Below are 12527 nucleotides of genomic sequence, written 5' to 3'. Positions count from 1 at the left end.
CCATTCCGGGACGAGGTTCGGCCAACTCTATAGCCTCGATATTCACTAAACCTAGAAAGATATGGTTAACACAATATTTCCAAGTAATTATAGCTTCACGAAAGTGAACTGTATATATCACGACTAAGTTGCATATCGAGAATGAGTCAAAGAAGAAGGCTCCGTACATAAATTTAAGCATCAGATGTGCCATGATTCTAGACAAAGAATGTAATTTTCAGTTATTTTGCTAGCTTGGTCTGCGAAAACAATACCGAGGGATCCACGGATCTCGGACATAAAATTCACTATTCGGTGAATCTAGCTCGGTCCTTTTGCCTCACGACCAGCGTATTTATATCTGAAACTGCTCGCTCTAAGAAATGGAAAAGAAATAAAAACATACTTCTCTAAAAAAGCCAAAAAAAATATATATATATATATCCGGTCCGTTTGTGTCTCCCTCCTAACGCTATCGTGTTACAGACTCCTCACCCACCTCTGCCTCAACCAAAAACCAACACCACAACGCAACCATGGCTCGCCTTCGTGTCCTAATCTCCGGCGGCGTCGGCGTCGCTGGCCCAGCCCTGGCCTACTGGCTGTCCAAATTGGGTCATGAAATCACCCTCGTCGAACGCTTCCCGACACTGCGCGCGTCGGGCCAACAGATCGATCTCCGCGGCCACGGAATCCAATCCATGAAACAGATGGGCCTTGAAGACGCGTGGAGAGCCAAATCTGTGGCTGAGTCGGGCATACAATTCGTCGACAGCGCAGGACGGCGGAAGGGATTCTTCCCCGTCAACCAGACTGGTCGTGGATTGCAGGGGTTCACTACCGATTGGGAAATCATGCGTGGGGACCTGTGTACGCTTCTGTACGACCAGACTCGGGATAGCGTCAAGTATAGATTCGGCGTTGCCGTGGAGGGTATGGCACAAGGGGTTGGAAAGGATAAGACGGTGCGAGTATCTTTCAGCGATGGATCGAAGGATACGTTTGATCTTGTCGTTGGCGCCGACGGGCAAGGTTCACGGATGCGAAGCATGATCCTACCGCCTGGCACAAAGCCATATCGCTCACTGCACATGTTCCTCGCTTATTTCACCATCTCGCAACAGCCCGGTACCGATTATATTTCGACCGCATACCTGGCCCCGAACAAACGTCTGCTTTTCACAAGCCGACACAGTCCCGATTCCATCCAGGCATACATGGGGTATGCGGACGACTCGGAGAAACTGCAGTGTCATGCGTAGCACTGATGTCGAGTCGCAGAAGAGGATGTGGGCCGATATCTTCAAGGATGCCGGCTGGGAATCGCCCAAATTTATCAACGCCATGCTGGACGACGGGTTGGTAGACGACTTCTACACGCATGAGGTCGCGGAGGTCCGGCTGGATAAGTGGTCGTCTGGCAGGGTGGCGTTGCTCGGGGATGCGGCACACTGTCCGTCGCCAGCGACGGGCATGGGGACTTCCTCATCGATCGTGGGCGCCTATGTCCTTGCAGGCGAGATTACAAAGTACACCAACCCCAAGACTAGATTGGGTGGGGATGACCCTGTTGCGGCCGCATTGGACAATTACGAGAAGATATTGCGGCCGTTAATAATCCAGGTACAGGATCACGCGTCAGGTTTCTGGGTTCCGTCATCGCCCTGGGGCATTGTAGTGTTCAACTCCTTCATCGGAATTGCTGCTTGGTTGAGATTGGATGTTTTGGGTAAATATATTCTGCGGGAAGATGTGAATTGGACGCTGCCCGAGTATGATGAGTTGAAAGAGCTCAAGTTAAGATAGGACCTCTCCAGGTAGTCATTTGGTTTTTTTTCTTTCCGGCATCGAATATCTGTTCGTTCCTAAATTGTACTGTATAAATAGACTAGATAAGGGATTGTTCTATAAATCCTTTTCCCTAGTACTGTTGGTAATATCCCTTTCTATTCATTTTACCACTTTCTGTCCCTGTACTCTTCTTCCTTTTACACCATCTTTGCCTGAAACGGGCCATGCTGAATTCGCCATGGGTTATCACTTTACCATGAATCGTTCTTCAAGACGAAACATTCTTAAACGGATTCGATTTTGCGAGCCATATAGAGTCATAATATAATACTCCCTCCGAGTATCACCGAGTCTTGACGGAGGATCCGGTCGTAATCACTAGATGATCATAGTCCAGCTTTATTCCGCTTTGTGGGGAAATCACATTGTGGACACCTCGGTGACCGTGTCTTTCATCATGAGCCAACTGCTGTTTGGGGTTCCTTTTAGGTAGAGAGTCTAGAAGGGGATGGCACGAAGTTCTTGCCCGAGTCAACTGGCGTGCAGCTGTGCCGAGAAAACATAGACACAGTCTTGCGCCAAATTGCGTGGTATATGGAGGCGAAATCACCTAGTAAACTTCAAGACGCAAATAGTTCTGTCCAAGATGTTGCCAGAATTTAGGTGGGATGTTGGTGTAGTGTAGTGGCGTCTTGATGCTAGCGTAACGCGTAGATATCTGGAAAGAGGCTTACGGCCGAGCTCCGAAAGAAAACCCTTTCTCTGACGCATATTTCGCTGTGTCGGCTTGAGTTGGGTGTCGGTGGAGACTGTTCTAATAGCCCGAATAGAGCGAATAACTCGAATAACCCGAATAACATGATATAAGAGAGCGCTTGGGTGCCATTCCAGCTGCAATGACATTTACGATAATCTAAAGAAAAAACAATAAGAAGGCGTCTCACTCATCGGGCGAATAAAGTAAAGTGAACTTGACCCGGCATTATGCAGAACCCAACCCAACGCCCGCCCTTGGACGAAGAGAAAGATACTATTTCCGGTGATGGCAATGAAGGCACCAAATCGCTTCCACCGCCAGGACCAGGAACCTTTCCAGAAGGTGGCGCTCGTGCATGGAGTGTTGTTGCTGGAGCTATGTGCATCTCGTTCTGCACCTTTGGCTACATGAATGCATATGGGTGAGCGCAATCCAGTCCACTTTGATCGGCGACCATTACTAATTCTCTTGTCAATCCAGCGTCTACCAGAACTATTACTCGACGCATCAACTGACGGACAAGTCTTCATCGACCATTGCATGGATAGGATCTGTGCAAACATGCCTTTTGTTGGGTGGAGGTATAATAGGAGGCCCTTTGTTTGACAGATACGGCGCAATAGTGAGTTGCTATCCATCCTACCTGCAAGAAGGCTGTATTGAGTCTTGAGTCTGTAGCTGATAATTCTGGCAAATGATAGGTTATCTGGCCCACTGCCATAACATTTGTGTTCTCGGTTATGATGACGTCCCTTTGCAAGGAATACTATCAGTTCATGCTGGCGCAGGGTATTCTCGGCGGACTAACGTGCGGTATCATGTTCTCGCCGGCAATGGCAGCAGTAAGCCATTATTTCCATGCGAAGAGAGGCGCAGCGCTGGGCATAACTGTCACCGGTTCTTCGTTGGGAGGAGTCATCTTCCCGATCGCCTTGAGCAGGATGTTTAGCTATAAGTCATTGGGCTTCGAATGGACGGTGCGGATCATTGGATTTCTCATGTTGGCGCTACTCCTCCTCGCAATGGCCACGATTCGATCACGTCTACCCCCACGGAAAGACAAGATCCTACTGCCGTCTGCTTTTAGAAAGGCCGCTTTCAGCGTGTTTATAGCCGCCCAATTTTTGATGCTTTGGGGAGTGTTCACGCCGTTTTTCTATCTCACTGAGTATGCCATTGCGCGTGGAATGAGCGAGGACTTGGCTTCATACATTCTGTCCATACTTAACGCCGCTTCGGTCTTCGGTCGACTCCTGCCCGGTGTCCTGGCAGACAAAATTGGACGGTTCAACACACTCTGCTTCTTTGGGTTTTGTACAGGCATCCTCCTCCTCTGTTGGATTGCCATCGAGTCAAACGCGTCGATAATTGTGTTTGCAGCGCTCTACGGTTTCTTCTCCGGAGCGATTGTCTCTCTGATGTCCCCTTGCATCGCGCATCTTGCACCTTCACCGCGTGATATAGGTACTTACCTTGGTATGGGCATGGCCGTGATCTCGCTGGCTGGCCTAACTGGAACCCCGATCACCGGGGCTCTCATCGACCGCTACACGAGTTACACGCCAGCCGCCATTTTCAGTGGAGTGTCTTGTCTTGTTGGTGCGTCGCTGGTTTTCCTGACAAAGGTGACGCTGATCAGAAACCCGTTTCGTCGGATATGAGGCTATTATAGAGAGTCGCAGTCTACAACTAATAGAAAAAGGCGTGATGTCGGATTCTCAAATGTCAATTAATAGCAATGAAAATAGTAATAGAAATTGTTGATTTGTTACAACTTGTTGCTGTAGCAGTTATAGTTCAATGGTGACAATGCCATCAAATATCCCTCTTTCTCTACCTTACGTACGCAAACAACCACACTCTCTTCGGGTCGCAAAAAAAAAACCGATGTAGATCGGATGATCCGGTCATCCTGCAGACGTGATATTATTAGGAACCGTTTGCCTGGCAGCATATAATTTCGGCGAAGGCACGACGCCCAATGCACACTCGCAGGGCTGAACCACATGGGCAAATGAAAACTTGATTTTTCGGGCACATTCCAAGTGGCGATCCGATACCTGTTTTTCTCGGCCTTTAGCTATTTGATAGATTTCGGGGTTAAGACTTTCCTAGTTCAAGGTTTTCGGTGTGGGTATCCCGGAGATAAGCCCAGGGATGGATCTTCTTTCTCCCTTTCAGCTTTGGTCTTCACCTAACCTTCCATTTCAAAAGACCACCACCATTATCTGAATCCAATCAAATCCCCGAACTGCAACAAGGAAGCTATTGTCTTGGCATCATTGTCCGAGATGGTTGCCCCTGGCCAACAAACCAGGAAACGCCGGCGCCCCCCTCTGGCTTGTGTGGAGTGTCGCCGGCGCAAGGTCAGATGCGATCGGAACAAGCCTTGCGCACAGTGTGTACAGCAGAAGTCGGCCTCTTGTGTCTACACTGATTACGACCAGACGACCGCGAATGACCAGGCACCCAAACGGCCCCGTAGAGTTGTTGCTGAGGAACTACGCAACCGAGTCGCAAAGCAGCCTCCCCACAATTCCGTCGATGGATGGGCTGCTGAAGGGGCTTCTACTGCCAGAGCCTCCCCGCCTCTGCCTCTGAGAGCAAATGGACAGTCTTCTGCCGTGTCCGCAAGGAGCGGTTTGCTGCAAGATGAAAGTGCATCTAGCTCGCTCTATGGAAGCTTGTCAAAGACAAGAGTCTTTGGCCACGGCCATTGGATGAGTACATTTCCTTTGGTATGCATGTATTTGCCTCCCTTCCCTTTCCGGGTCCGTAGTTATTGTCTTTCTCTCCTCCTGTTTGCTCATATCAAAATAGGTAGAACAGCTGTCCGCCCTAGATCCCGTATATCATGTTGGCATTGCGCCGTCACAAGAGACAAATAATGGTTCGATCCGTGAAATCTCCAACATGGTGGTGACATGCAAGCAGCTAGCTCGAGACATCAAAAGACAACATCCTAGTCGAAGCCCACTTCCTTCTGGCATATGTCAGTCTTTTCCCGACCGTGTCGTGACAGATCACTTGGTGCAACTCTACTTCGACACCTTTGAATCGTGCTACCGGATCCTTCACTTGCCATTATTCCGAAGGGAGTATGAGAAGTGTATGGAGGAACCGGTAACTGCAAGCAGTTCCTTTGTCGTGAAGCTCTTGCTAGTAATGTCTAATGCAGCATGCTTGCACGGTGATGCCACCGTACGCGATGAGTTGCGGGTCAAAGCCCGAGGCTGGATTCACATAGCTCAGAACTGGTTATCCGCACCTGTTGAGAAAGATCGCCTTACACTAGAAGGTATCCAAATTCATTGTTTGCTTCTGTTGGCTCGCCAGGTGAACCGAGTCGGAGCTGATCTAGTCTGGATTTCCGCCGGCTCGCTGGTGCGGATGGCGATGCAAATGGCATTCCATCAAGATCCCAACCATCTGGGGGAGATGACTGTGTTGCAGAAGGAAATCAGAAGAAGGCTTTGGTACACAATATTGGAGATGAACCTCCAGGCTGCTTTGGACTCGGGCATGTCTCCCACCATCACTGTCGATGAATATGACACTCAGCCACCGTCAGACCTCGACGACATAGATTTGGACCAAGCAAGCCAGACGCACTGTCTAGAGAAAGTGGCTTCCATGCCAACACGGGTTTCATTTCAACGTTTACTAGCAAGTTCCATCCCATTAAGGTTGGAAGCGACCAGAGTAATCAACACACTGCGGGAGGAACCACCATACGATCGCGTCCTCCATCTCGGAGCTGAGCTGGTGTCGGCTTGTCGCAAGGCAACAGTCTTCATCGACCGTCTCAGATTGGCCGCCGAGAACCTGTGGCCGACAGAATTCCCCCATAATTGCTGCGAGCATTTCCATCGCCGTTTCCTACAATGCCTCCACTTTCCCTATGCAGTCAAAGCTGTGCAGAATCCGATATACAGCTACTCGGCCAAGGTATGCCTAGAAGCATCCCTTGATCTGGTGTCGCTACTAGACGATGAAACGTATCGTCGCCTGCTGCTTGCCGGAGGCGGCATGTTCCGGGATATCCTGACGCGTGGTTCCATACTCATCTTCGTGGACTTGATCACCAAGTTGGAAGAAGCAGACAATTATACCTCAGCACACAGACGCAACCGGGCTCGGAGAGAGCTGTTGTTGCAAGACGCGAGAAAAGCCGTCCAATACGCCCAGGATAGAATCTTGGACGGCGAGACGAATGTGAAGGGCTATGTTTTCATGAGTATGGCCATGGGACAAGCCGAGGCGTTGCTTAATGGCTTGCCTCCCAGAGATGCTGTTATCAAATCTGCACGCGACAGTTTAGCGGTATGCCATCATATGCTAACCTCCATGGCAGGCAATTCGCTCTCGAGCATGACCAGAGATCCAGATCTGGCAAGTTGCATAAGCAGCGATATAAATAGTCTATCCTCTGGTTATGACACTGAGTTTGACTTTCTCAGTGATTGGGACCTTAATTTCGATCTCCCGGGCTCTTGGTTCCTACGACAATGGGAGAACCAAGCATAATCCAGGACCCTTGATTCAGAAGGAATGGCCCGGGGAGGTGACGCGGCTGTGGCGAACGCTAGTTGCAACATTTGACAACTGTAGAATAGAGTATAGGTGCTGATGGAAATCATGTCACATTTGAATGGATATCGAATGCGTCTTCTTGGAGGTGCATTTTGCATCAAAACTTTCTATTGCAAACGGTGCACCTTACATCTGATTGTCCTGAGATATGGCAAAGGTGCTTTCATGTGATGTTTCGTAATATATCCATGGCTCAAGAATTGTTGCGTGCGCTGGTCAAGATCTAGGTTCCCCATGCCCACCCACGCTATTAGACGGCACAGGTGGTCTTAGCAAAGAACAATGGCGTATGCCTACAAGGACCGGGAATCAGACACAGACCATAGCCAGAACATTATTATGAAAACCTGATGACATAGGAAGTTGTCATCGAGGTATACACGTGCATTTCCAATGTCGGTGTAGAGAAAGAAGTATCGCAAGGAAGCGTCCAGAAGCCACCCATATCCGAAGCGCGCTGCACTTCCCAAAGAGGAGCTTCTAAGAAATTACCAAATCGCCCCTGATCAGAATGGCGCCTAATCTGTCAACCATTCCCCCAACAACACATATATTATTAAAACGTATCCAGTGGACCTGCAACGACAAAAATGATGAAGCCGGACAATAATGTGTATCAGAATACATTTTCCAGGTGTTGACGCATCATGCAATGCAGCTGCCATATGCCGCTACATTGCAAGAAAATGATTGGTTGGCTACCTTCTTCAATATGCTCCAAGCACATCTGAGTTTTGTAGTTGTGGCCCTGAACAAGTGAGACAGGCTGTTATTGATGACGGCAGGCATGAAAGGATCTCCAGTGAGTCATGTCTGCCATTAGACATGTTGTACTAGTAGAAGCAGTGGCACACAGTTAACCCCATGCCAGCAACAGCATATGAATTTTTTTTTTTTTCACTATCTCTTTCACAGAGATGCAGGTATGAGCGTGAAGGAAGGCGGATTATATGTGAGGCAGAGAGATGAGGTAGTCGAAAGAGCAAAACAGAAAGACTACTCAGCTAGGGCAAGAGAGAGATATATATCACATATCTTTTTAGGGCTTCTAGAAATCAAACTGGACCAAAATTCTGGAAAGCTGTGTTCTTCATCAGTTCGGCTCCTCCCCGCTGTTTACGGGAGTATTTCCCTTAGATATCCACCTGCAAGATCCAGGCCACGAGAGACATACGCACGAAACCACTAGCTTGACTACCTGGCCTATCGTCTACTCCTCTTCTCGCACAGATGTCGTAGCATGAATGATACTGCAGAACCTGAATGCTCATCCATGGTGACATCACTGTCTACAGCTTCTGGTGTCATGTGCGACTAGATTCAGACAATCATCTGATGGCCATCTTCTTCGCCCATCCAAGCTCTGTTACATATCTACAGCGGAACCCTGATGTCTTGTTGCTAGATTGTACCTATAAGACGAATAAGTACGCTATGTCGCTTCTAGACATGATTGGGCCAAACAAGGCAGACGTTCAGTGTGGCCTAAAGTAATACCATAGACAATTCTCACATTATTCACCTTGGGCGACCAACATTATTTGAGGGATGAAATTGAAACAATCTATTATTTCCAATATTTTCACGAGGTAATCTTAGAATACTCGCGGTTGCAACAATCCTGCCCTAAGCAGCATTATCCCGACGTACCAGTTGAGCCAGCTTTAGAATAGTCTGGCAAATCCCATCCCCGTATATCTTCGCGCAAGACCTATTTGCTCAATACATCAAAGCGTAGCCTGGCCGCTAAACTGTCGAGGAAGTTAAACAAAGAAACGCCTCAAGGTGATGATAGGAATCAAATACCTATACCCAGCTTTTGCACCTGGTCCATGAAGGGTTTAAATTAATTGTTGTATACTTCGAGTACAGAAATAAAATCATCCTCTGCATCATCTCCTTTGTCACAGTTAACTGTATCTGAATGATTTAAATATTTCGCAATTTCTGGTTCAAACTCTATCGATTTGGAGCAAAAGCCTAAATGTTGGAAAGTGAACGGGTACAATCTAGATTGTGTATACTTTCTTCTGGAACGGCTATGGAGCCTACTAGGGATAGTCCCTACGGATTCAAATGTTCCAAAGGCCAATAAGTCTTTCTAGGAAGTGCTTCTTCTCACGTCATAGCCTTGTTTCCACGTAGTACCCGTTTTGATTGATGATCATCAATCTTACAATGAGGCCAGAATTATGTCTGCAGCTTGCTCTGCAATAGCATACACGGCGCTCTGGATATGACCAGATATTGGTAGCGGTATCACACTGGCATCGACAACGCGAAGTCTGTCTACACCTTTGACACGTAGTTCACTATCTACTACTTTTCCCATTGACAAACTGCCCAGGGCGTGAAACATTGTCCTTCAAAATTGAGATCACGTTAGTCAAAAGTATGAAAATGATAATAGGACGATAAGTGATAGGGAGAACTAACAGTAGACGTCGACGAATCAAATCATCCAGCTCCTCGTCACTGCTCTCCTTGGTTACGGGGTGACCATCACTCTCAACTGTCTCACTGGCAATGATACTTTTACCGATCTCCGTGTCGCAGAGGACCTTGTAAGTCTGGCGAACGCCCTCTCTGAGCATGTATCGATCCACTTCTGTTGCTAGATAGTTGGGATCTATTACGGGTGCAGTCTTTGGGTCTGTATCTGCCAGTCGAATAGAACCCTTTGAAGAAGGCAACAACAGGATAATAGCTGTGGTGACATTTACCCCATCTGGAACAACGAGGGGATCTCCCTGATTGAAACCCACGTACATGAAAAAGACCTCAACGTGACCTTTCTGTGACAATAGCTCATGCAACTCAGGGTCAGCATCAATCCCAGCTTCCTTATAGTCAGCAGCTATTGCTTTAAGAAGACCTTCTTTCGGAACTTGATTTGTCGCCAAAAAGTCTATTGGGAGTCCTTTGAAAAAGGCTGGCTTGTTAAACGCTGGTGACCCGAGTGCCAGTCCTTTTTCGGGCTCTTTGAGCTTCCACCATTGATTGATGTAGCAGTGGTCTCGAAGATGGCGGCCAACATCTGGGAGATCAACCAGTGCTTCGATGCCGAGTCTTTGCAGCTCCTCCTTAGGGCCCAGACCGGAAAGCATCAGGACCTGAGGCGAGCGATAAGCGCCAGCCGAAACAATGACTTCCCGACGAGCAGTGATAATTCTGTTAGTGATCTTTCCATCGTTATTGCTCTCTGCCAATTCCACTGCAGTAGCTACTTTGCGACCATTTTCGTCGCTCACAATCACTCGCTTTACCAGTGTATTTGTCAGAATTTTGATATTTTTGAGATCATAAGCGGAATACGAGATTTGGCGAACTCCATCTGCGCGATTTTCGATTAACTGTCCCAGCCCAACGGGATCGCCATCGTTCATGGAGGGCTTGTATGGAATGCCGACATCTGCCCAAGCGTTCTTTACTTGCTCATGAAGTGGATAATGGCGATCTACTGAAGATTCCGTTTTGATAGGCCCATCAAACCCGTGAATTTTTGGGTCTGCGTTAGGGTCATGGTACGTCTCGACTTTCCGAAAGTAAGGCAGTAAGCCGGCATAGCTCCATCTTGGGTCATCCACAAGTTCTGCCCATTTGTCGTAGTTCTCTTTGTCTCCACGGGTCCAGACACCTAGTTTATCCAAGTCGGTTTCCTATCCTAAAAAGTTTTTTTGAATATATACATACCTGCGTTGGTAACAGATCCCCCGCCTAGAGCTTTACCAGCGTGATTCAGCAGAATTCGATCGTTCACATGTCTTTGAGGCACAGTGTTGTAAGCCCAGTCGAGATCGGATCCCAGCAGGCTTAGCCATTGCGAGCCGTCGAGCACGTCCGCTCGGTCACTGACATCTGTCCCGGCTTCAATTATCAATATTGAGAGAGACGGGCTTCCCTGTTGCAGGCGCGAGGCAAGGGCTGATCCGGCTAAACCACCACCGATAATAATGAAGTCGAAAATTTCTGTAGGCATTTTTGTTTTCTCTTCAGTACTTGGAGATTTATTGTCTGATTCTATGGTTGGCTGTCTTCGTTGTTATCCATTTTGGGATCCCAGGCGAAGTTAGACATGTTTTAACTCATTCTTGCTCTCGGACGAACTGACCCCACACCGGCCTTGTTAATCGGGCGATAAAAAAAAGCCACACAGTGCAGGGGATCCTTTCAGTATCGTAATAGTACCAACCGGAAAGGAATATCCATCAATTTGCATCCGCAAATCATACAGACTTGAAATTTCAAGTAATTTCTGATTACGGGGTTTGCGATGTTTACAACGAGGGAACCGAGAGGGAAAGTATACATCAATCACATAGGACTATCGTTATGACAACTTTCTACAGAAACCTATGACGGCCTAGTAACTTCTCCAACTACATTTGTTTTCCATCAATATAATGAGAAAGTTCGTGGACTTGGTCAATGCAGTGAAATTAAATTGCTGTGTGACCGGACGATCAACTCAGTTGGTTGCACAACAAGTGGAACAAAGAAAAAAAGTCCCATGCATTGGCACCGTGCCCTAGCCCCATTAATACATTACGCTGGCGATCAAGATTAACATTTGAACCCTTGAACTGGTGCCTCGATTAGGTAGGTGGTATGCCTGACGGGGTGTTGGTTTAATTACTACTACTGATAATATTGAGCTGAACGGCGCACACATTACAAATGCGTTCAGCCACAATGCGCTACCTCAGAATTACAGTATCGGCGAATAACACCTAGAGATAGATTTTAGGATTCTCGTACCCTTCTGAGAATACGTAACTATACAAAGAACTCAGATAGAGTGGATCCTCGCCAATGGCATCCATACATGTAGTTGTGTCACTGTTGTCAACCAAAAAATACAATCATGGAAGAAAATAGTCTAGTCATGTCAGGCCTTTTATCACTAGATATATCATCAATGAGTGTTTCCTATGGCATGTCATTTCAAATAACCAAGTCTGCGCTGCGGCCATGTTCGCAATACAGAGCGACCGTCAGAGAGCGTTATTGGCCATTGGAATTGTATGTAGCGTGCTACCTACACTTGCCTGTACCCTGAGGTTATGGAGTCGACATATCCAAAAACGCCCATTGAATTCTAGCGATTATTGTGCTTTTATATCTTTGGTACGTTGTCGACTCTTGAAAAACACGAGTTCGTTCAGTTCAGTCTTGACCATGTGCCATCTTGATAGGTCTTTTGTTGGGCAATCTGCTCCCTAATTATTGTTAACGTCATCCACGGAGGAGCTGGCCTCCATCAGAGCGAAGTTTCCCTACCGGCAACAAAAATCTTTTTGGCTGGACTTTTTGGGGGACAGTTGCTTTGGGGAGCCGCCGAAGGGTTGATCAAAACATCCGTCTGTCTGCTCTATATGGAATTGTTTCCCCTTCGCTCACTTCGGAT

The 12527-nt window shown here is 47.5% G+C and overlaps 4 protein-coding genes across 4 annotated transcripts; 3 read left to right on the top strand and 1 right to left on the bottom strand.

The window, feature by feature from the left end:
- Positions 1-515: 515 nt before the first annotated feature.
- Positions 516-1241, top strand: TRUGW13939_05105 (uncharacterized protein; the record flags this gene model as incomplete). Its single annotated transcript, XM_035488270.1, has 1 exon — positions 516-1241. One exon carries the CDS (start codon positions 516-518, stop codon positions 1239-1241), a length of 726 nt encoding a protein of 241 aa, XP_035344163.1.
- A 25-nt stretch (positions 1242-1266) lies between these two features.
- On the top strand, positions 1267-1785 carry TRUGW13939_05104 (uncharacterized protein; the record flags this gene model as incomplete). Its single annotated transcript, XM_035488269.1, has 1 exon — positions 1267-1785. The coding sequence occupies one exon, from the start codon at positions 1267-1269 to the stop codon at positions 1783-1785; it is 519 nt and encodes a 172-aa protein (XP_035344162.1).
- A 969-nt stretch (positions 1786-2754) lies between these two features.
- On the top strand, positions 2755-4188 carry TRUGW13939_05103 (uncharacterized protein; the record flags this gene model as incomplete). Its single annotated transcript, XM_035488268.1, has 3 exons — positions 2755-2948; positions 3008-3149; positions 3229-4188. The coding sequence occupies 3 exons, from the start codon at positions 2755-2757 to the stop codon at positions 4186-4188; spliced, it is 1296 nt and encodes a 431-aa protein (XP_035344161.1).
- Positions 4189-9293: 5105 nt separating this feature from the next.
- TRUGW13939_05102 (uncharacterized protein) lies at positions 9294-11099 on the bottom strand (the record flags this gene model as incomplete). Its single annotated transcript, XM_035488267.1, has 3 exons — positions 9294-9483; positions 9557-10757; positions 10814-11099. The coding sequence occupies 3 exons, from the start codon at positions 11097-11099 to the stop codon at positions 9294-9296; spliced, it is 1677 nt and encodes a 558-aa protein (XP_035344160.1).
- Positions 11100-12527: the final 1428 nt, after the last annotated feature.

Source organism: Talaromyces rugulosus, chromosome III (genome assembly GCF_013368755.1).
Source record: "Talaromyces rugulosus chromosome III, complete sequence".
Taxonomy (NCBI): domain Eukaryota; kingdom Fungi; phylum Ascomycota; class Eurotiomycetes; order Eurotiales; family Trichocomaceae; genus Talaromyces; species Talaromyces rugulosus.
The sequence above is the reverse complement of the archived record's forward strand: the minus strand, read 5'-3'. Positions and strand labels throughout refer to the sequence as shown.